At 38.2% G+C, this 23,027-nt stretch overlaps 3 protein-coding genes across 5 annotated transcripts in view; 1 reads left to right on the top strand and 2 right to left on the bottom strand.

The window, feature by feature from the left end:
• Nucleotides 1-240: 240 nt before the first annotated feature.
• LOC113526395 (uncharacterized) lies at nt 241-11,571 on the bottom strand. Of its 3 annotated transcripts, none has more exons than XM_053229825.1 (9): nt 8,695-11,571; nt 8,207-8,519; nt 6,343-6,599; nt 4,841-5,137; nt 4,290-4,622; nt 3,995-4,018; nt 2,591-2,689; nt 2,458-2,498; nt 241-826 (listed from the first exon to the last, which is right to left on the bottom strand). In XM_053229825.1, the coding sequence occupies exons 3-9, from the start codon at nt 6,380-6,382 to the stop codon at nt 569-571; spliced, it is 1,092 nt and encodes a 363-aa protein (XP_053085800.1). In that variant the 5' UTR covers nt 6,383-6,599; nt 8,207-8,519; nt 8,695-11,571; the 3' UTR covers nt 241-568. The 3 variants fall into 3 exon arrangements, with proteins under 3 accessions (XP_053085800.1, XP_053085801.1, XP_053085802.1); XM_053229826.1 differs by having other exon boundaries at nt 6,343-6,577; XM_053229827.1 differs by lacking the exons at nt 6,343-6,599; nt 8,207-8,519.
• A 153-nt stretch (nt 11,572-11,724) lies between these two features.
• Nucleotides 11,725-17,759, bottom strand: tmed1b (transmembrane p24 trafficking protein 1b). Its single transcript, XM_026913797.3, has 4 exons — nt 17,559-17,759; nt 14,261-14,358; nt 13,688-13,874; nt 11,725-13,180 (listed from the first exon to the last, which is right to left on the bottom strand). The coding sequence occupies exons 1-4, from the start codon at nt 17,748-17,750 to the stop codon at nt 12,962-12,964; spliced, it is 696 nt and encodes a 231-aa protein (XP_026769598.1). The 5' UTR covers nt 17,751-17,759; the 3' UTR covers nt 11,725-12,961.
• A 59-nt stretch (nt 17,760-17,818) lies between these two features.
• The window catches only part of LOC113526599 (lymphotoxin-alpha), a 17,769-nt gene continuing 12,560 nt past the window's right edge, over nt 17,819-23,027 (top strand). The window contains exon 1 of the mRNA XM_034300137.2: nt 17,819-17,974. Coding sequence (XP_034156028.2) covers nt 17,819-17,974 — 156 coding nt within the window. The remainder of the gene's footprint in view (nt 17,975-23,027) is intronic.

Here is a 23,027-nt window from a genome sequence, read left to right as displayed (position 1 = left end):
TAAAAGTGTCCGTAGGAGTAAAAGTTTAGGATCATTTGGAATTTAGAGACAGAGCGTAGTTTCTAGCAAATGGGCTCAATCAGAATATTTATTTATTTTTAGTTATTATTAGTTTATCTGGGTAGACACTCGGTTGACACGGCTGACAAACATTAAGGGTTTGGTGGATCAGAGGGGATTGTGGGTAACTATGCAGAGGTGTACATAGTGTTTAGGACATGAGCATTATTATAATAAATATACCAATTATAATTTTTATTAATTAAATTGCAAGAGGTTCAATATATTTTGAAGAGTTTATTGAACAATGAGATGTTGGGGGGAAAAACAAGAAGTACAGAGAGTACTCAATTTAAGTTTTTTTTTTTCTCCAAACATCAGAACAAGAAAATAAATTTTAACTAGGAAAATTTAGTAGAAAAACCCACATAGTTTATAAAAGCAAAATTTATGCAAAACCTATTAAACTAGTCTGTGTACAGTAGCTTAGTGCTGACTATACAAGTAGGGTTCAATGTCTATTAGAGGAGACTGTGTTTGGGTTTAGACTCTGATAGGCTGAGTTTGATTAGTTGGTGTTTGGGTTTAGACTCTGGTAGGCTGAGTTTGATTGGTTGGTGTTTGGGTTTAGACTCTGGTAGGCTGAGTCTGATTGGTTGGTGTTTGGGTTTAGACTCTGGTAGGCTGAGTCTGATTGGTTGGTGTTTGGGTTTAGACTCTGGTAGGCTGAGTCTGATTGGTCGGTGTTGGAAGTTAGGTTTTGGTAGATTGGCGGCATTGTGATGTTTGAAAGCTGAGGTAGATTATTCTCATAATCAGCAGCAGTCTGAAACCAATAGAAAATCAACAACAAATCAGAACAAAACATTCCACATCTACATTTCTCTCTCTCACACACACGCACAGGTACAGTATCGGCAGTATTTCAATTATAATACAGACTCCCAGTAAAGATGTAACACAGCATAGCAACACAGTAAAAAATAAAAAAAAAACAATCCTAAAACTTGTCATTCTGTGCTTGTTAGAATTGCGGATTTAAATACTAGTGCTTTAATACATAAACCACTTGATACTGCTTAATAGAGATGAGTGAAAACGCTTCAGAAGACTGTTAGTTAGTAATTGATCACAAAAGGTGTCTTCACCCCCAGCATAATAGTTCCTACTTTGAAATACAGGAAACGATTTTTTTTTGGCTCCCTTTCCTGTAAAGCAGAACAGTAGTCAAAAAAGGAAAAAGAATGACTAGTGTACTCTGGCTGTCTGTGTACTACATAGCAGTATAGCTATAGACCATTTCAAGGAAGTAAACAACAAATGAGGCATGTCTGGTCCTGAAGCGTTTCTGGTAGCACCATTTTTAAACCCCCAGACCCGTCAAAACAAAATGACTAGTGTGTACTTTGTAGATCTATCTAAAACCGAACAGTTCGAGTATTTACAAAAACTGAAAATAAATGAAGTAGCATTACCAGATCCTTTAAATAAGACTTTGAGGTGACAACTCTCCACACATTAAACTTATTCGGACGTGTACCAATATTTAGTTGATACCGAGTGTGTCTACACGAGAGATGCAGTAAAAGCGTATCTCAGTCTGGATGCTTACAATTATTTCCTTAGCGGAAAAGTTCGTACAATGTGTCGTGTGTTCGTGGTTTAACACCATAGTAGCTTCCATGGCTATTTTCATGGTGAAAATCAGGTTAAAACATTAAAACGTATAGTAATTTAAAAACCTATAGAAGTTCTTAAAATATTTCTTTAATAATAGTCGTTTACTTACCAGAGATAAAATGTGTGCTACATATCCTAGAGTCACTAGTCGGTATCCAGCCCTCTCGCTTCACTGCTACAATCCAGATGTCGCGTTGTGTTTTGTTTTTCCGAAATCTAAACGCTCTAATTTCCGAAGGTAGGTTAGTTCCGGGCCTGAGGGAGCATCCAAACACCGAACCACATGGTCCTAATTTTAATGCTGAGATTTTTAATCGCATGTTTAAATACGTTATCACGATCTCACAAAGCGCCTCCGCTGTTGTTTTGAATGTGCTCAACAACTAACCGGAAACATCCAAGGAACAAAGACGTCACTTCCTTAAACGGTGAAATGGTCTATACCTACCGCAAACAAACCACTGATAAACTCTGAAGAGAGTAGGAACTATAATCTAAATAAAAATATATAATCTTTAACCATATTAAGGATTGTTTCGAAACATAATTTTTCACAAAGTTCACCTTCCGTGGTTTTTGATGTGAACTATGTGCTCAGTCTGCAGCAATATAACGTTCTTGTCTTATTAATATTTAAACACCTTTAAAAAGTCGGGTAATTTAGAGGCGATTCATTGTTTGACACGGTGTATCAAACACACGCTGGAATGTTTAGGTGTGTCCTTTACACTTATACACGTGTTGTTTTTCGCTGCAGCATAGCAGGTTGTTGCTTACCGTGTGACTTCCTTCTGTTCGCTGACTAATAGAGGCAGAGTCTACAGAAAGAGAAAACATACAGGTGATGCACTGTCAACGGTCAACGATCAATGATGGTGTGTGTGCGTGTGTGTGTGTGAGAGAGTAGTACCTCGTGTCTTGCGTTTTTTCAGCTTGTAGACGAGTACAGATCCTCCAATCAGTAGCAGCAGTGTCACGCTGGCACACACCGTGATGATGAATGAGAAACCTGGTGATGAGATATATTTGTGTATAATTTAGTTTTATTTGTATAACACTTTTAACAATGGACATCGTCACAGACCAGCTTTACAGAAATCTAGATATAACATCATAGCTTCTACACAGACATACTCCTGCATTTAAATACATGGGTATTAGTGATGTTTTAGATATTCCACACATTTTAGAGTTTTTTAGAACAAACAAACAAACAAAAAAAAAGTAGAGAACTCTGCTAAAAATACATTTTCCCCCCACCAATATCCAAGGAATTCTGCCTCTTGTGCTGCAATTATGCACACCTCTCAGGGTATGGGAAGACCTGCACCTGTACTTTCATGCAATTATCCAATCAGCCAATCATGTGGCAGGAGCACAGAGTCCTCCATGCAGATACAGGTCAAGAGCTTCATGTTCACATTCAACACCAAAACAGGGAAAAAATATGATATCATATTGGTGACTTTGACTGTGGCATGATTGTTGATACCAGATGGGCTGGTTTGAGTGTTTCAGAAACTGCTGATCTCCTGGGATTTTCACACACACAACAGTCTCTAGAGCAGAATGGTGCAAAAAACATCCAGCCCTCATCAGTTCTGCAAGCAGAAATGCCCTGTTAGTGAGGTCAGGAGAATGACCAGACTGGTTCGAGGTGATAGGAAGGCTGTGGTAACTCGGTGATGGTAAGCATCTCAGAATGCACAACACGCTGAACCCTGAGGAGGATGCTCTACAACAGCAGAAGAGCACATTGGGTTCCACTCTTAACAGCCACAGAAACAGAAATCTGAGGCTACAGTGGGCACAGACTCACCCAAACTGGTCAGATGAAGATCAAGACCAAGTGACCTCTTTAATTGTCCCAGGAGATCTTTATTTTCTGAAATCCTCAAACTAGCTTGTCTGGCACCAACAGCCATGCCACAGTCAAAGTTGCCAAAATCATATTTTTCCCCACATTTATGTTTGATGTGTAACTGAAGCTCCTGAGATGTATCTACATGGTTTATGTCCTGCTGCCACATGATTGGCCGATTGGAGAATTGCGTGAACGAGCGGGTGTACAGATGTTCCTAATAAAGTGGCTGGTGGGTGTAGAATTTTGTGATTCTTTTTCTAAATTACGCAGATCATATACAGTTGAAATATGTAAATATTTTATTTCCAATTTTATTTAGTTATAATACAATAGGCTCCTTTACACAATAGATTCACAGGGCTATGTATTAAAAACAAACTATTACTACCATTAGCATGTTTTTTTTTTTTTTTATCTAGTGTATAAAATGTGTGTATTGTAAAGTCTTACCAGTCTGAGGTCTGTCTGTGTCATCTGGATTCATTTGTGTCCATAATTTTTTAACCATGTTCATATATTGATGAAAACATAAACAAGTTATAATATTCACTTTAAACATGAAAACTGTAAATCAGTGTAAAGGTTAATCACAGATCTGGGATCACATGATCAGATCATACAAACTCCAAAAGATAGAAATAATCAGCAACAGTAAGTGAGCATGTAAATATTATTCTTATTTACTGAGGTTTTGTTTCAATCTCAATAATCTCCAGTAATATGAATGATGGTAAAATTGTCTCACCAGTAACATGGAGATGAACTTTTGTGAAGAACGAGTAATAACCAACGGATTCCTCTGTTTTCCAAACTGTACAGAAATAAACTCCTCCATCATCTTCTCTCACATCACTGATGTTCACACTGAAAACTTTATTCCTCCTGTCATCAGAAATGGAGAATCTGCCATCCTGATACTGTTCTCTTCCATTGGTGTAGATCACTTCATGTTCATAGTCACCGGTCCGTTTGTAGAAGTGCTTAGAGTTTTTTTCAAACTCTACTGGATAGGAGCATCTGATCGTCACAGTCTGTCCCAAATAACCTGTTACTGTTCTTGTCCCGCTACAACATGGATCTGTCAATCACATAGACTGAATTAGTGTAGAATTATTTAAATGGAAATGAAGACTAAATTGCTTCCTGAACAATATCTCGGGTCACCTGTTGCGATTATGAAGTGTTGTTTTTTTTTAAATAAATAAATTATATAGTAATCAAGTTATTGTGAAACTAAACTTTTAAATAAAACAATTACATTTTAGTAATTAATATAAGAATTTTAAGGTTTCTCACCACTGTTCACTTTCAGGTTAATGTCACGACTCCATGTCATGGCCCTGGTCTCTCCACACCGATACATTCCAGCATCCTGTAAGCTCAGGTTTCTGAATATCAGAGTAAGTGATCCAGTGGAATGATACAGAGAAAATCTGTCCTTATTAATCCATTTGTTCTGCTCTTGAGCTTCTATCAGATACTCGCACTTAGTTTGAGTTTTAAATTTGCAAAAATACACAGCAGTTTGGGGAATGCAGTAGATTTTGACACGACCTCCTTTGTAACCAGGCACGTCAACGCAGCCCACTGGACCTGCCAAGCAAAATGGAAAGATATCACTAAATTATGTTCTTAGTGCTGTATACTATTAAATGTACTTAATATTCAGTTCTGTGCAAAAGTCTTAGGCACATGCAAAGAAATGCTGTAGAGCAAAGCTGCCTTCAAAAATAATGAAATAAAATGTTTCTACATTAAAAAAAATCCTATAAAGAGCAGCAAACAGTAATAAATGACACAAAGTCAGTATTTAATGTGACGATCCTTCACTTTAAATAAATAAAGCAGTATCTGAGGTGCAGTGTGTGCAGTTTTATAAGGAAATGAGCTGGAAGTGTTACTGAGCATCTTGCAGAAGCAGCCACAGTTCTTCTGGAGACTTTGACTGTCAACTCGCTTCTTATTTCTGCAGCGAAACCCAGCAGCCTTCATTATGTTTTTATCTGAAAAGTGTCTCTTATGGAATCTGCTGCTTTCTTTACTGACATACAAACATTTTTCTGTAACGTTTCATTTTGTGCTGGAAAACTAATGTTTGGAATCTAAAATGTTTTGGTACTGAATCCATAATGTAGAAGTCAGAAAATATCTATAACAAAGTTAACAAATAGGATTCCAAGACTTTTGCACAGTACTGTATATTGTAGTAATGTATAGGATATATATGTATTAAGGCATGGAATAATTAATAATTCAGTCAGTTTTGTTCAGTTGGCCAAATTTCTTGTTAATAACCTATTTATTTGGCCATATGAACATTTAGAAGCTTTGTGCACGGTCATCTGTGTAGTGTGTGTATATGTGCTCTTCTCTGTTTTAATGATCTTGTGATTGAGCAGGAGCGTATACCTTTCCATAAAGCTGATCAAATCATAAGAGTATTGTAAGAAAAAAGAAACAAACACGGTTTTAGACAGCTCGATCAGACAGTGTTTTTACCGATGTGTTTGTTAAACTGTCTCCTTAGAGGTTAGAGATTAACCCCAAAAAAATCCACAACGTTTTGGTAGAATATTTCTTTCCTTAAACTTGGGATGTGAAATATATTTTACTGGAAAATATATTATAATATATTAATAATATGTTACTGGCAAAAAATCTAAATTTTGTTTAAAACCCAATTTCTCGTCTTTTGGCTGTTTTCCAAAATTCAGCTACAGCAACATCCGACAGCTTTTTACAGACCACCACTAGCACACACTTAAAAGTAGTTTCTAATCTTAAGTACAGTAACTCACCTGAGATCAGGTAGAAGGTGATGAGGAGGAGGATCTTCATTCTGAACTGAATTTCAGCTTCACAAAAACAACATTCCACCAATATTACAGCATTTGTGCATTTGGGTTTGTCCTTGAAATGAAATATATACGTGTGCGTCTCCGCCTCCAGCTATTTCTGGTTTGAATATTTCCTTTTTTCTGTTGTGTTTGAGTTACTCAACCTCATGGTCCTTCCACTGAAAATGCTGTAAAACTGTCACATCTTTGTTGACCAACTGAGAAATGGACAGATGGTATAAATTTGAAAAACAAACCCAATTTTTAAGATCAAAACTTGTGTAATGTGTGTTGTCTTTATGTCCGGGTCTCGTCGTTTCTCTCTCTCTCTGAAACATTTGTTTAAAACATAACAGCTTTGTCTGTTCTGTTGCAAATCTCATTGGAACAGAGAAGCCAAAAACACTAGTAATTCTTACTTTAAACTGAATTTTGCATCATTTTTCAGTTTCAGATTTCATTGATCAGACTTGTAAAAAAGTTCAGTGTGTATGTTGATGGAAGAAATAAAACAAGAGTAAATCAAGGAATTGTCTGCATAAAGAATCGGTCAAAAAGCCTGTTATTATTTATTTATTTATATGACCCAGATAAAGCAATCATCTTAGATAAAGTAGCTTCCTGGGTTGTATGTAATGTCAGATCTTAGTTATCGGGGCCATGACAAACAATCTAACGGTTTGTACTAACTGTTAGGGCTGATTTAATGAAAGCCGCGCTAACAAATCAACCTGAGCTAGCTGTGTTTATGAGCTAGCTAGCTAGTATCTCACTCCAGTAATGTAGCTACTGAATGCTTTGTTAATTAAGCTCTGTAATGGTGTTTAAGCTAACAAGGGCCATGTTGGTAACTGATTGAGTGGAGTCAATAAGTAAATGAACTATACTTATTTATAGTTGAAATCCAGAATGAATTCCTTTGTAAAGTGCCCCTCTGGTTTATTACTACATGCACTCATGCACCCAAGCTCTGGACTAAATTAATCACTGTGCAAAAATGTGACAATGAATGTGTGTAAATTAATCATGAAATCAAAGTTGTGAAATTACTACCACAGTCTTAACCGTGTGACTCCATTGTGCTAAAACTGCTGCCTTTCACAACTCGCTGCAGGTATTTTGCAACACTCAACCACACTGTGACAAACTGGTACAAATTTCAGACAGTGTCATTTCCTATTGCTCTCTGTTCCACCCAGGCACAAAACTTGTTTCTTCATCTGCAGTTTTGCTGGAACTTTCCGTTAAACAATGAAACATTTCAGAGAGTGTTAAAAGTTTAAAACAGTTTCAGCACCATGGAACATCACACTTCGCAGTGTCTAAGACGGCAAAGTGCAGTTTCATGACTAGGTGATTTTTTTTTTCCCCTGGACTTTATCAAAGCACTGAATCTCAGTATGAACTTCTAGTTTCAGTTCAGTTCATTTTAATTTATTTATATAGCACATTTAATAACGACAAAGCCGACCAAAGTGCTGCACAGAGAAGTAGAGTACTAGAAGTAGAGTGAACTAGTTCAATTGTTTGATTTACCAAGTCTATTCTCTCTCATTACAGGTATCCCACGGCCTCGCTGATACCATTCTGTGTGTGTTTTTGACCACTGGTGGTGCAGTTGCACTCACTTTAAAAAAAAAAAAAAAAGCTCTTTGAAATGTTTAGTAACCTCAGATAAGATGGTGTGGACGCCCCTAGCTTAGTCCCTCTAGCCCATTTATATGAGCCTGTCATGATTATAAAGCAGCTTGTTATATATTAAATTAACATGCAATTTAACTAACTCAATGATTAGAATTAATAAAAGTATTATAAGGTTTCTCACCACTGTTCACTTTCAGGTTAACATCATGATTCCACACTCCAGTTTCTCCACATCGATACATTCCAGCATCCTGTAAGCTCAGGTTTCTGAATATCACTATATAGATGATCCACTGGAGTGAACCAGAGAAAATCTGTCCTTATGAATCCATTTGTTCTGCTCTTGGGCCTGAGCTTCTCTCAGGTACTCACACTTAGTTTGAGTTTTAAATTAGCGAAAATACACAGCAGGCCATCCATAAATTTGGTGCTTGCTGTAGATTTTGACACGACCCTCCTGTGTAACCAGAGCACATCAGAGCAACCCACTGGACCTGCCAATTAAAATGGAAGGATTTCGCTCATCTCTCTGATGATAAACACCTCCAAATTCTCTCACTACTAAAGTTCCTAACAGCTTTCATAAAAATGCAAACTCTGATCGCTTCATCTTAAAATTATTTGAAAGGTTAAATATTGTTGTTTGTAATCTGAAGTAGAACAACTGACCTGAGATCAGGTAGAAGGTAACGATGAGGCGGATCTTCATTCTGAACAGAACTTCAGCTTCACAAAATCTCTAAAGCACAACACTTTAGTGCATTTGGTTTTGTCCTCGAATTAAAATATACTAATTTATATCTGTGTGTCTCTGCCTCCAGTTCTCTTGCGGTCACTTCCTCTTTTTCTGGTATGTGGTAAGTTGCTGAAATTCACAGTCCCTCCTGCTGACAGTCATGAAATACTGTCAAATTTTTGCTGATTAATTAAGCAATGAATGACAGCAAAGAAGTGGATAAAAACTGCAGCATCTTCTATCCCCACCCTGCACCTGAAAACTTCCTGTTTGATTTTGCTGATGAAATACGTGCTTTATTTTGCAGTGCTTGTGGAATTACATGTGCAGTAAATGGGGCATAGACTGGACAGAATTTAGGAAATAAAGAATGGGATGGAAAAGGGTAGGTATGTGTCAAGTTCATATGGCAAAATTACAGTGTTTAACACACACGTTTTCTCATCCACTTGATTGAAGAAATGCCATGTTCCCTAAGGAACGTATGACTGCCCTTGAAGTAATGCCATTTTTTTGGGTCAATAATACATTGACAGTTGCGTAAACCATGATAAAAATGCTAACATAGTATAATAATGATAAGACGTGATTTCAACATAGGCCTAATCTCATGTAAAATAAACCTCAGTGTATGAGGGTGAGTCAAATGAAAACCTTCAAAGTGCAACATAAACTAGAAATTAGTAATTTTTTAGAGGAATACAGACACTTGTTAAGCACTGGAATGCTTGCATTGAGTCAAATTTGCAATAAACAATGCAAAATACATAATGAAAGTATTAATTTGACTCATCCTTTTATTTAATTCTCACAAGAAAAATTAAGAAACATGGACACTTCACCAGTAATTTAATGTTTTTATTTTTTAATAAAATGTAAAATCAGACTCCTGCAGCCTACAGACATATAGTGTGTCTCATTCATCCATCATTACATTCAGTTCAAGGAAAACGGACACAGTGCAGGTCATGTAAACTCTCATATGACGTAGGACTGGCAATATGATGTCAAAACAACACAATACCATACGAATGTTAAGATCAATTTCATCACAGTATGCTTTTCTATGGCTAAATTCTTGTCATATGGATCAACTCACAGCAGTCAGCAGATGATTAGATGTTAAAAATAAATTTATAAATAATATTTAAAAACATTTAGATATGTTCATCACATTCATTCAGCTACAAGAGCATTAGTGAGGTCAGGCGCTGATGTTGGGATGTCGAGGAGGTCTGGGGTTCAGTCGGTGTTCCAGTTCATCCCAAAGGTGTTCAGTGGGGTTGAGGTCAGGGCTCTGTGCAGGACCCTCGAGTTCTTCCACTCCAACCTTCACACACCATGTCTTCATGGAGCTCGCTTTGTGCCCAGGGGCATTGTCATGCTGGAACCGGTTTGGGCCTTTTAGTTCCAGTGAAGGGTAAATTGTAATGCTACAGCACACAGAGACGTTCTATACAACTGTGTGCTTTAAACTTTGTGGCAACAGTTTGGGGAAGAACCACATATCAGGGTGAACTTTTGTCCATATAGTGTATTTATTAATTAAAATATTCTTGATGCTGTTTTTCTACAGGTGCTGCTGTTTTGCTGACACTTTATCAAACTGTAAGATGATGCCTTTGTGTTTTGTGAGAATGTCATGTATCTTGATATGTTTTGCCCTGTCACTCTGTGCTGGACAGGATAACGTTATAACGTATAGAGTTAACATTATGAGAAGCAAAGCAATGTGACATTGACCAATTGGAATGAGGGACGGTGGGATCCAGGGAACTTCATTTTCCCAACCATGAAAAAGTATCCAGTTTTTTTTAAGGTTTAAAATAAAATAGCAATGTTTCTGGAGATGTCTGTCAGAGCGTGTAGATCCTTGATGAGTAGCTGCCATGTAGCCTATTATTCACAAATGAATGTTTTTTTGTAGGTTTTTTTGTTTTCCTTTTAAATTTGATCCATTCTGGATGGCTGCCATAGTAACCTCATCCTTCAGATGTACCTTTAACAAAAAAGAAACTTGGCAATTTTCCAAGCTGCCGAGGTTTCCCTAGTTTTTTCCTACTTTGCATAGTTTCCCTAGATTCCTAGTTCCTGTAGATCCACCACATCTCCTGGTTTCCTTAGTTCTCCTAGATCTCTGCAATCCTCCTCATTTCCCTAGAACCTTTCCCTTGTTCCATTCTGGACCATATGCCTTAGTGAAACATCTGTCTCATTGGGCAGCATTTTATCTGAAAAGGAACCATGGCAGTTTCCCTAGCTGTCCTTGTTTCCTAGTTATTTTCTAGTTCATCTAGATTCCTAGTTTCCATATATCCACCAGATCTCTCTCTGTCTTTAGTTTTCCTACTTTTTTGTTTTCCATTCTGTTCCAGATGCCTTTAGTAACCTCACCTTTGAAGAGCATGATTTTAACTATAAAGGAACCTTTGTAGTTTCCTTAGCCTCCCTAGTTTGCCTAAATCCCCCAGATCCCCTAGTTCCCTTAGTTTTCCTAGTTTCTCTTCCATTTTGGCTCATTTTGGCCCAACTTAGTCCCCACCTCCTTTAAAGGTTTCTATCTAAGGGAACATTGTTTAAATGCCTGCATCATGTTTGAGTCAGTGACCAGTGTGAAAAAGTACTAACAAACCAGTCAAAGATTACAAAGTATTGATAACATGATAATATTCCCCCCAAAAAAGTAAGGTTTATGTTGGGCTTCATAATTTTTGAGGATATGTTTGCTGATTGTCCCGTTGGTGAAATTCTCAGTCTGAATCTCAGCGTTTTAGTTTAAAATGGAAGACGAACCACCTGAAACAAGATGAAAGTGGTTTGGAATCAAATCCATCCTTCCTTCCTTCATCCAGAGAGAAAAAGTCATACCAGCTTCCACTTTTTTGTTTCCACAGTGACACCCTACTCGAATCAGGTAGCACACCAATACAGGGAACAGAAAAAGGATTTTTCACTACTGAATATTGGCTCACTGCAGAGTTCGTTCATTTATTCACTGGTACCCGTGTTGTAAATAAGGTGCATGATTTGGGACACATTATTATGGTGAGATGTTTGAGTGATGCTTATGGAGGTGTCCCAGACCAAGCACTCCTTTTGATATACTGGCCACAATAAACTCCACCACAGATGTACCGTTAACATGAGTGACCTTTATCACTAGATTTATGGACATGTCCCAAATACCCGGTTCACTCTATAGGCTAAATATACACAGGGAGTAAACATGAGGCCAAGGTTAGATCCATGTGTTAATGCCAGGTGGCAATGGGACCTTAAAAGTCTCCAGCGTCGCTCAGATAGTATAATAATGTACATCCTTATGTTGAATTAATCGATTATTCATGTTTACTAAATTTAAACCATTATGGAAATTTTTAAGTAAAAAAAAAAAAATCTTTTCAGACATGGCTGAATCACATTTTCCCAAAATACCACACTTTATACAACATTCCACGTTTTAGCCACATGTTTTGCTAAGCTGTAAAAAAGAGTTTTATGCAACCTGCTAGTTCATACCTGTACCATTCCTCTACCTCCCTGGATTGTAGCAGCCATGCTAACTGCTGTGCTTGCTCTACTGCTGGCTAACTCATGGCTAACATTACCCATAAAAGACAAAAATAATAAAAATGATGGGATAAAAAAAAATTACATTTAACTTGTAAAACTAGCAGGTTGGAATTTGACCCCATGGCTTCATTTGTGGCTTCACATTTAGTCTGCAGTTCAACAAAAGAACAGTTAACTGAACTTATCTAACAATCGTTACTAGCTCTTAGCTTATACACTAGTCACATTTGTTTCCATTTCATTATTACTACAATTTATTGGGGTTTTTTTCATCAAAAATTGTTGATATTAAAAGCATTTTTTACTTTGAAAAACTTGTATAAAAGGTGATTGAACATACGAGGTGGTGTGTTATCATGAATAACATCACAACCATGATGATCTCCTGTGACGTAATCACAGCCATCATGTTATTCACAATAAAGCAAGTAAACAGGGTGCTGGTCAGGTTCTTCTCAGCAATCCGAGATGATGAATAAAGATGCTATTTTTGATCCTGCAGCTGCCACCACATGCTTGAGTAAGGCACTTTAACTCTAAATTTATACCTCTATGAGTCATTTCCAGTGCCGAGCCGCCCGTCACACAGTTCCACCAAACGTACTTATTGCTCGGAAGGGCATGTCCTCAGGATCTGACCCTCCTCTTGTCATCAAAGAGGCGGCGTACTGTGTAAACCTGAGTGAAGGCCACAGTGAGCATAACCACCAGAGAGGTACAGGACCAGAAAGAGACTCGCCACAGGTTGTCCTCCAGCAGGTTGCGATCTCGAGCCTCGAATGCCCTCAGCACCGTCTGCATCTGCCGACTTCGCTCCAGGTGACGGTGCACCGACTCAATCGACTCCTGCACAGAGATGAGGCGGGGTTATTAGCGTTACACGTGACTGAGAATCACTTCTAACTCAATATTCAACGTACAGAATATTTTGACTCTAGTATTGACACAGTATTTTTCTATTCCTGATCTTAAAACAAATCTTAAACATAATAAGAGTCCTAATGTTAATCAGCAGCTAATCAAATCATATATTATGGTCTAATCTTAAACCCACTCTTTAGCTAATTCTAATCCTAAACATAATTTTTGGTTGATTTTAATCTTAAACCTAAATTTTGGCTTTTGAAATCTTTAGCTAATTCTAATCTTAAGCCTTATCTCTGGCTAATTCTTAAATGAATATTTTTAGTTATTCTATTCTTAAACTAATGTTTGACAAATATTCATCTTAAACCTTAAATAACACCATATTTTTAGATAGTCTATGGGCTAGCTCAAGCCTAACCTTAAACCTAATCTTTGGTTTTGTGTGAAATATTAGAATTTTATCAGTGACTGTAATTTTATTTTTACCCGGATGTCCTCTAGCTTGTACTCCAGCAGGTTCTCAGGGTCCCCAAGCTTCGCCCACTCATCCTCAGCTGTTGCATCATTGGCTGCGTTCTCCAGAATGACCTCGAAGAACACCATCTTTTCAGAGAACCTGCTGAAGCTGTTGTCGAAGCAGATCTGGTAATCTCCTGCTTCAGTGGGCTCTACCCTGAACACATCATCATCAAAATTTATATTAATCATGTATTTTAGGAGCCAAGAGAGGACAAGAGCCTGATTGGTCCAATATATACTACAATAACAGCTATTATTAACTATTATCACTATTATTACATTATATAATAATAAATACATTATATAATAACTGTATATGATTATGTATTATCACTTTTATGATAGTATCAAAACACATCCACAAAATTACAACATGTAAAAGAAACAGAATTAAAACAGGGAATATTTTAAAGTGTACACAATATCAATATCCTTCATGTTGAATATCTGATTATATCGGCTCAGATATAATTAAAAATATTATTTTTTAAATATATTATTCTTAAAAAGATTCAACCAGGAGAGCCAATGAGAACGCACATGTGAACTCCGTCAGAGCGGCGAAACTCGGAGGCCATGAGGATGCCATGAGGAGAGACGATGGAGAAGTCCACGTCCATACCTGCTCCGGCAATCACCTACACAACACATAAACATTAACACTGCACACACACACTACACTCAGCTGTGCTTCAGCTTTTTAGATGTTTAAGAACAGGTTGTATTTTTTATTTTTTTGGTGCTTGGGCACACAAGGTGAGTTGCCACATGTAATACACTACACATGGTGTAAAAGCCATTATTCATATGTTGCATGGCCAGATTCGGCATTCAGAGCCGCTAGCATTGGTCTTATAACAATATAAACAAATGATGTAATGCTAAGATTAAAAACCCATTATAATACTTCTAAAAAGCTTATAATTGCATTGCTTACAATTTTGTTGCCTCAACTGTAACAAAACACAAAGAAAAGGAAGGGTGTTGAAATGAGACGTGAAATCATTGCCAGAATGTTTCTTTAGCTTTTTTCACCTGCTAATGGTACAGAATAATTTCTTTTCCTGACGTAATTAGCAAAGCATCAAGTTTGGATTTTATCCTGCTTTTAATTCTACGAGATCCTCAGGCACTCAGGATTGTCAGTAAGACATGATCCTAATATTAGCTCTAGCACAATTTAGCTGATTCATGAGGTTGAGAGGATTCTTGCTTATCACTCGTTTTATTTACATCCGTTAGCCCACAACTGATAAAAGCCTTATTTTCTCACTTCAAGTGCTGAGGCAAGCATCAAGTTTGATTTGCATGTTTTCTAAACTCTTTAATGTTACCTGCATCTATTAGCTTTGTAGTGTTGTAGTGTTGTAGTGTTGTGACGATGAGTCAGGCCAGAGATTGTGTACTTGTGTTGCTCTAACATGGAGTTTGCTCTCGCTTGTCTTTAATCAGATTAGAGCGAGTATCCTCACACTGACAATCTAAAAGTTAGCGTACCTCAGCACCCTGACCCTGTGTGTCGACCAATAGGAGAAGGCTGTGTGTTCATTTGACACTCAGGTTCAGCTTGTGCTTCAGTTTTCAGTGTGTGACATTTGAACTTTTGATTTGTGAAGTGTCTCAATGGCTGTACAAGCGTGGTGTCCAGTGGCTTTCAGGGAAGTCAAGTCTTTCAGGGAAAAATCACAGACCAGTAGTCATCTACATATTACATATATAAAGCAGTTTATCAGTGTTTGGACAGAGTTTTCATATTATTAGTAAACAGTTTTTTGTGACTGCATTATTGCAGTGGAAGTAACGTTACAGATGGATTGGATTCAGACGCCACCACAACACCACCATCTCGATCCATAACGCAACGGTGGCATCCCGATCCGATATAGTGATCCATCGCATTGCGTATTGAGACTCCATCATTATGTCATGGACCAGGATGCCATCTTTGCTTTATGGGGCTTCATTATTGCATCACGGACCGGGATGGTGTTATGGATGTCATGGATACTGCCATTGTATTACAGATCAGGCATTAAAAAAAAAAAAAAAGACTACTATTGCATTATGGCTTGGGACACTATCATTATGTTACAGATCATTACAGATTTTTGCGTTGCGTTCTCACAAGTTTTCATTACCGATGGGACATTTTTGCATTAAGGATGGGATGTAACAGGTTAAATGATTTTGTTGCAGATGTGAAACACTTCTTCACATCGTGTAGAGATCACGTGACTGTGTGGTTAATGTCAGCATGTATTGAGTTAAACAGAAACGAGGATTAAATTAAGAATGAAATGAGAAACCCCTCTATGTATTTTTTCTACAAACAACAGACTTTATGAATAATCAAATTTCCCCATACATTCTCTGTCTCTCTTTATTTTTCCATGGTCAGTATTTACATGGAATGGCCCTTATAGAGAAATTGTCTTTATATGGAAGCAGCTTCATCATATCCTAAGGCAAGTGCACAAAGTAAGCGTGCAGTAAGTGTGTTTCCTTTCCGCCACTGGGTGAGAAAAACCTGACAGAGTCAGCTGATTAACACTCATGCTCTGACGCACAGTGAGCATCTGACAGGTGGCTGACACGCCCCCTCGTTCCCGTGAGAGGTGGTTTGACCCGGATATGTAGCAGGACCTGCAAAGAGCTCCTCAGTGACTCTGCCCACTAAACACACATCTCGAATCAAATAACACATACTTAATTGTAGATATTAGTTTCATATCACAACTTAATGTTAACAGCTGCAAATAGATTTTATTTCTTCCCTAAAATGCAAAGGTTGTGATGATATTATGAAGCATTCACAATATAAACACACAGTATATCATATAATAGTCCAATTCTGTTAAGGAATAAACATCTGCAACTCCTTACTTCCTTCACAAGTGCACTACACTGGTATATAACATGCAGTGCACTATGTATCACTCATAAGGGTACAAGATAGTGGCTTGTGCACTCTGTAGTGTGTTTATCAGGAAGTCTTTTGGGATTTGATTCACTACTCCCTATGCACTTATGTTCACTGCATCGTGTATATAAAAATAATGCATCTTATAGAACACAGGTTATTTCTATTGGTGTATTTGGAGTCAGATACATTGGTGTGATCTTACACCTTTGTGGCAACAGTCTAGAGAAGAACCACTTATGAGTTTCGATGTTCAGGTGTCCACATACTTTTGGCCATGCAGTGAATGTGCACTACACAGGACACAAGAGAACGGCTTCTACACCCAGTGTAGTACACGTGTAGTATGTCCAGTACTGAGCTACTGAATTTCAGTTCCTTATCCTTTTACAAAATATTAAATGATGACCTGACCCCGTAAGAAATAAAACCCAATTAGGTCAGGTTTCATCTTCACTACACCCTCCGTAGTGTCCTGGATGTCCATTAGGGAGGAGTGTGAGATTCAGAGGTCTACCAAAGTGACAAAACAGGTGAAACAGACTAAATAATAACTTGTAGAGAAACCATTTGGGATTTTGCTTCTTACTCAATCGACTAGTCTAGTGTACACAATCATGACCTTTACACCTTCCCAGTGCATTACAGGTTATGGGAAATGTTATGGATGAAACTCCTTACCAGTACACCAGGGTGAGGGACAGAGTGGGCTGCACCCTATGTAGTGCCCTAAATGAGAGTTTGAGAGCAAACCTCCTACTTCCTGTTCATTGCGCACTAAATAATGACGTTTAGAGATCCTTGTTGGAGTGAACTACTCTGCTCAGGAGGTAGAGAAGCAACTGCTGAGCCCTACACCCTATCTAGTGCACTCAGTGTCCACTAGACAGCTGTTCTGCTCTTTGTGGAAGCAGGTACCTGGTACTCGACCTCCAGGGTTCCGTTCTTCTCCGTGCTCTGGAAGAAACACTCGGAGGATCCAGCAGGCAGGAGGAAAGTCAGCTCGCTGTCCTGACTCGGGTTAAAAGCGGAGATTAAAGAAGCCCAAAGCGCCAGAAATACCGTCCACAAGATGCTCCACCTGGCCGGGGGCCTCAGTGTCAAAGCCATGGCTGAACCTCTGCTCCAAACGCGAGCCCCAGCACTTGATTCAGCTCGGGCTTGCTGTGGGTCGGCTCATGTCTTCCGCGTTTCTGCACCAGACACTTCCGCTTTCAGCAGCCAATCACAATTCACCGAGTGTCCGTCCCTCGAACAGTCACGTGGGGTTTGCACAGGAAACCGTTATACCTAACGGTCAAGTCCATTCAAGACACTTTATTTCCATAATAAAGGTATTTACATTTATTTATTTCTATAACACATGTAACAAAGCACCTGTGCAGTACTGCAGTACACCACCTTCAGCTCAGTGAAGTAAAATACAAATAATCAATAAAAGAATAAAACAAAAGCAAACAGAAATACAAACATTAGGCCTCGTTGATCAATCTTTCTGTAACGTTGGCTCAATGTTACATTTTTGCCAGACTGGATGAAAAATGTACAATTTTACAAAAGTTTTACAAAAGTTTTACACAGACGATATTCTTCGTACTCGTGTGTGTATGTTGAAAACCAATTATCCGTAAATTATCAACAGCACAGCTCATTTGCATTTGGTGACGCCCACAAATCTCCATAAAAGGCAACCCTGACAGAGCTGAAATGACTAGTAAACGTGAAAAGGACAATGTTTGGAGTCAAATTACAGAAAAGGTGAATTCAGTGTGAATTAAGTGAGGTGAAAAGAAAATACACACTGCCTGGCCAAAAAAAAAAGTCGCACAATCTAATATTTTGTTGCACTGCGTTTAGCTTTGATTACGGCACGCATTCGTCCTGGCATTGTTTCAACAACCTTATGCAACTTCACAACATTTATTTCCATCCAGAGTTGCATTAATCTTTGGCTGAGATCTTGCGTTGAGGAAAGGAGAGTCGGACCACTGCGTAAAGTCTTCTCCAGCACATCCCAAACACTTTCAATGGGGTTAAGGTCAGGACTCTGTGGTGGCCAATTCATGTGTGAAAATGATTCCTCATGCTCCCTGAACGACTCTTTTACTAGTTAATCCTGATGAATCTTAGCATTTTCATCCACTGATGGGAAAACCTGGTCATTCAGTACATTCAGATGCTCAGCTGACTTTATTTTATTGCCGCACAATGAGGCTGAGCCTCGACCTGACCAGCTGATGCACCCTCAGATCATCACACTGCCTCCAGAGGCTTGTACAGTAGGCACTATGCATGACGGTGAATCACTTCATGCATTTCCCTTCTTACCCTGACACGCCCATTGCTCTGGAATAGGATAAATCTGATGTTATCAGACCACATGACCTTTTTCCATTGCTCTTTATGCTCCAGAGCAAACTGAAGTCATTTTTTCCGTCTCACTAACAAATGGCTTTCTTGTGGCCACACAGCTGTTTAGTCCCAATCCTGTAAGTTCTCATCACATTGTGTGTGTGGAAATGCTCTTACTTTCACTATTAAACATAGCCGTGAGTTCTCCTGTCGATTTTTTACGATGTGACATCACCAAGCGTTTTAAAGATCTCCGATCACGATCATTCAAGATTTTTTTCGACTACATTTCTGCTGTAAAGCTGAAGGTTCACCACTATCCTTCCAGGCTTTAATAATGCACTGGACATTTCCTTAGGTGTTTTCTTTACCTGATGCAGGCCAACAATTTTCCCCTTCAGTAACATCTTTTCCACGACCATGGGATACGTAATCTGCCGTGGTTGTTTAAGAAATGAGAAGCTACACACTGCATCAGTTAAGGTTAAAAGAACTGTTACCAGCTGAATCATATTAATCACTGCAGTAATGATCCAATCATGGGCTCTTAAGTATTTCCTTTGGCCAGGCATTGTATTTATACAGTACTGAGGTGCTCAAGACACAAAGAACATCACACAGAGAAACTTTTTATTATTATTACATTATTTTATTATTATTTTGTAATTCTGAGCGTCTCATCGACTGTTGGACAGAAAACCCTCGCGCACTAATGTACCCTGGCTGATCCTAGAAAACAAGAGGGTGTAAGTCATAGGAAGCCTGATGCTTTTTCTTTCTTTCTTTCTTTCTTCCATCATCAATTTTTTACTCTCTTTAAAAGCATAATGTTTTTATTCAGGATGTGTATCTAGTTTAGGTTATTGCATTTTTTCTGTCTTTTTTCTTTTCTCTTTTTAATTTTAGATAATTCTAGAAAGACGTTTCTCTTCTCTTCTTAATCTTTATGTAATGTAATGTTCCTAATTAGGATGTGGCACTATGTCATGTGTACTTGATAAGGTTGTATAAAAAGTAAACTTTGGGTAAATTTTGGGTTAAAGTCCACTTATTCCAACTTCAGATTATTTTGTTATTAACTTTTTTTTTTTTTTTTAAATAACATTCTACCAAGGTGAAGCCAAAAACTGATATGAAGGCATGTCTTCTTTTGAGCAAAATTGTTGCTGTATGTTCTCTGAGGTTGAGGAGTTAAGGTTGTGCAAACGATTGAATATTATTGTTTATATCTAAACGTTGTTCTGTCATTCTATCACTAGGTGACAGCAGACACTTCCCACTCTGCACACTGGTGTACGTGTAAAACTGATAGTGTAAACTCTGTGATCTTTTAGGGCTGATTGCCACCTTTTAGGGCTGATTGCACACACACACACACACACACACACAGACACACACTCACCCACCCAGACACACACACACACACACACACACACACACACACAGACACACACTCACCCACCCAGACACACACACACACACACACACACACACAGACTTGTTTCAACCCAGTTTTTCGTCTCTGCTGGGCTGCAGGTGTGACTCAGTGTCTAGGCATTTGACCTTTTAGGGAGAACCTCAGATCAACATCAGTGTTACACATTGATGTGAAGCAGTTTATGTGTTTGGAGAGAGTTTCATTAATATTGAGTAAATGAAATGTTAGCGATGGGTCAGACTGGGACGCCACCGCTGTGGCACGTATTTGGGGTTCGTCACTGCGTCACGGATTGAGACGGCGTTACTGATCAGGACGCTGTCATTGCGTTACAGATTTGCGCTTTGTATTTTTCTTACAGATGGGATGTCACAGAGCAAATTTGCATTATTGGTAGGCGATTTTTGTGATAAATGTAGGATGTTACAGAATGATTTTTTGTTACAGAGGAGACTTTTTCGTATTACAGATGTGTCACATGTGAAACCATCCTTCACAGCTGTAGAGGTCACACGATTTTTTTGGTTAATGTCTGTCTAACAGGAAAGAAGAATAAAGTCACGGTGTCAACTCAGGCTGAATACCACCACACACACACACACACACACACACACACACAAACACACACACAGGCTTGTTCTCACCTCAACCGTGTTTTTCGTCTGGCTCTGAGCTGCAGCTGTGAGTCAGAGTTGTGAAATCTGTTCTGATTTCTGTAAATGATGTACTTCAGTGAACCAGGGATACTATAAAATACCAACAAATCTGAAAGAATCTATGGTATAGCTATCATCTCATGTCTTTAAATTATTCCTGTTCTTTCATGAATTGTTCCATATTTCATTAAATGCTAGGGAAATTATAGTTGGACAGATTTCTGTGAAAGGAAAATATGGACAATGTTTTTGTGTGATTTTAAAATTGCATGGAAAAAGTAATCCATGCATCACGTAGCCCTAAAGTTATTGCGTCAGTTACCCATGATGCAACAGTGTAGATCTATTAATCAACATTAATCACTATTATTGACTATTATGTTGTGAAACACCATCAGTCACAGTAAAAGTTTCAGTTAATGAAACCAGCAAGACATTTAAAGTGACTTTGGTTTCGTTGCCAGAAGTAACAACAACAACAGCAGCGCTGATGTTAACAATGAAATCATCTAAATGATATTTCTCAATGTGTTGGAAATGTAGATGTTTTATCTCTGTGTGTGTGTTTTTCCCCCTGTTTCTGAATCACGGCTGTCACTGCTATCTTTTTATTACTGATATCATTTTATCTCCTTGTCCTGCCCTAAGAAAGCTGTTTTCATGTTTCTAACCAGCTCTTAACTTGAAACGCTCGAGAGTTTGAGAGTGTTTAAACCTTACCAGCTTACACAAAGGGAACGAGTGGTAACGGGTGCAAGTACAATCAGAACTGCTGAGTATGTTTCAGATGTAATATTTAGGCTGTAAGTTGTAATGGAGATTCAGTCGAAAAACATAAAATGATAAACATGAAATTCTGTTTCATAGATAAAATGTTAAAGAGAAATGCTTTTTCACTTTTTTATCCCCGAACCAAGGGGAACACCAGCTTACACACTCAGTTCACTGAGAATATTATTATTATTATTATTATCATTATTATTATTACATTAAATAATACATTATAATACACAAAATAATACATTAAATATCTATTTATATTTCATTATTTCATCATATTGTTTTTGTCACTGTATTAAAGCAGCGATAAGCCACTGGAGCCACATGTTGCAATGATTTAATGAAGGTTAGCTGTAACACCGTAACACACACACACGAGACGTTTTGTTTAATTTGACAGATGGTTTTGTTTTGTTTTGTTTACATCTCTGGAAATATATCGCTTTAACACAGTTCATCTGACTTGAATTACACTCAAGTCACTATATACAGTCCCCTCCAAAAGTATTGGAACAGCAAGGCCAACTCTTCTGTTTTTGCTCTACACTGAACAGATTTGGGTTTGAGATGAAAAGATGAATATGAGATGATAGATCAGAATTTCAGCTTTCATTTCCTGTTATTTACATCTAGACGTGTTACACAACTTTAACATGGCACCTTTTGTTTGACCCCTCCCATTTGTTCAGGTGATCAGAAGTATTGGAACGTGTGACTGACAGGTGTTTCTTGCTCTCCAGGTGTGTGCTGTTAGATTGATTGATTAAACAGGTAATAGCTCTGAATGTCTGAATGCATTTGTTGTTCATTTGTTAAACATGAACACTGTTACAGTAGATAAATGTTTTGATGAGGATGATGATGATGATGAGGATGATCATGATGATGATGATGAGGAAGATGATGATGATGAGGAGGATGATGCTGCTGCTGCTGCTGCTGATGATGATGATTATGAGTAAGATGATGATGAGGAGGAGGCGGATGAGGATGGTGATGCGGATGATGATGATGATGAGGTGGAGGAGGATGAGGATGATGCTGCTGCTGATGATGAGGAAGATGATGATGATGAGGAGGAGGATGAGGAAGATGATGATGAGGAGGAGGAGGCGGAGGAGGAGGAGGAGGAGGATGATGATGCTGAGGATAAGGAGGAGG

This window comes from Pangasianodon hypophthalmus, chromosome 26 (genome assembly GCF_027358585.1).
Source record: "Pangasianodon hypophthalmus isolate fPanHyp1 chromosome 26, fPanHyp1.pri, whole genome shotgun sequence".
NCBI lineage: Eukaryota > Metazoa > Chordata > Actinopteri > Siluriformes > Pangasiidae > Pangasianodon > Pangasianodon hypophthalmus.
This window is presented reverse-complemented; position numbering and strand designations above follow the sequence as displayed.

Coding starts and splice junctions, on each gene's coding strand:
- tmed1b (XM_026913797.3), bottom strand. CDS start 17,750: ATGGCTTTGACACTGAGGCCCCCGGCCAGGTGGAGCATCTTGTGGACG. Junction 14,359..17,558: donor CCCTGGAGGTCGAGTACCAG/GTACCTGCTTCC, acceptor TGTGTTGTGTAG/GTGATTGCCGGAGCAGGTAT. Junction 13,181..13,687: donor ACAAGCTAGAGGACATCCGG/GTAAAAATAAAA, acceptor ATCTCTGTGCAG/GAGTCGATTGAGTCGGTGCA.
- LOC113526395 (XM_053229825.1), bottom strand. CDS start 6,382: ATGAAGATCCTCCTCCTCATCACCTTCTACCTGATCTCAG. Junction 4,623..4,840: donor TAACCTGAAAGTGAACAGTG/GTGAGAAACCTT, acceptor TGTGATTGACAG/ATCCATGTTGTAGCGGGACA. Junction 827..2,457: donor GAACAGAAGGAAGTCACACG/GTAAGCAACAAC, acceptor TATTGGTTTCAG/ACTGCTGCTGATTATGAGAA.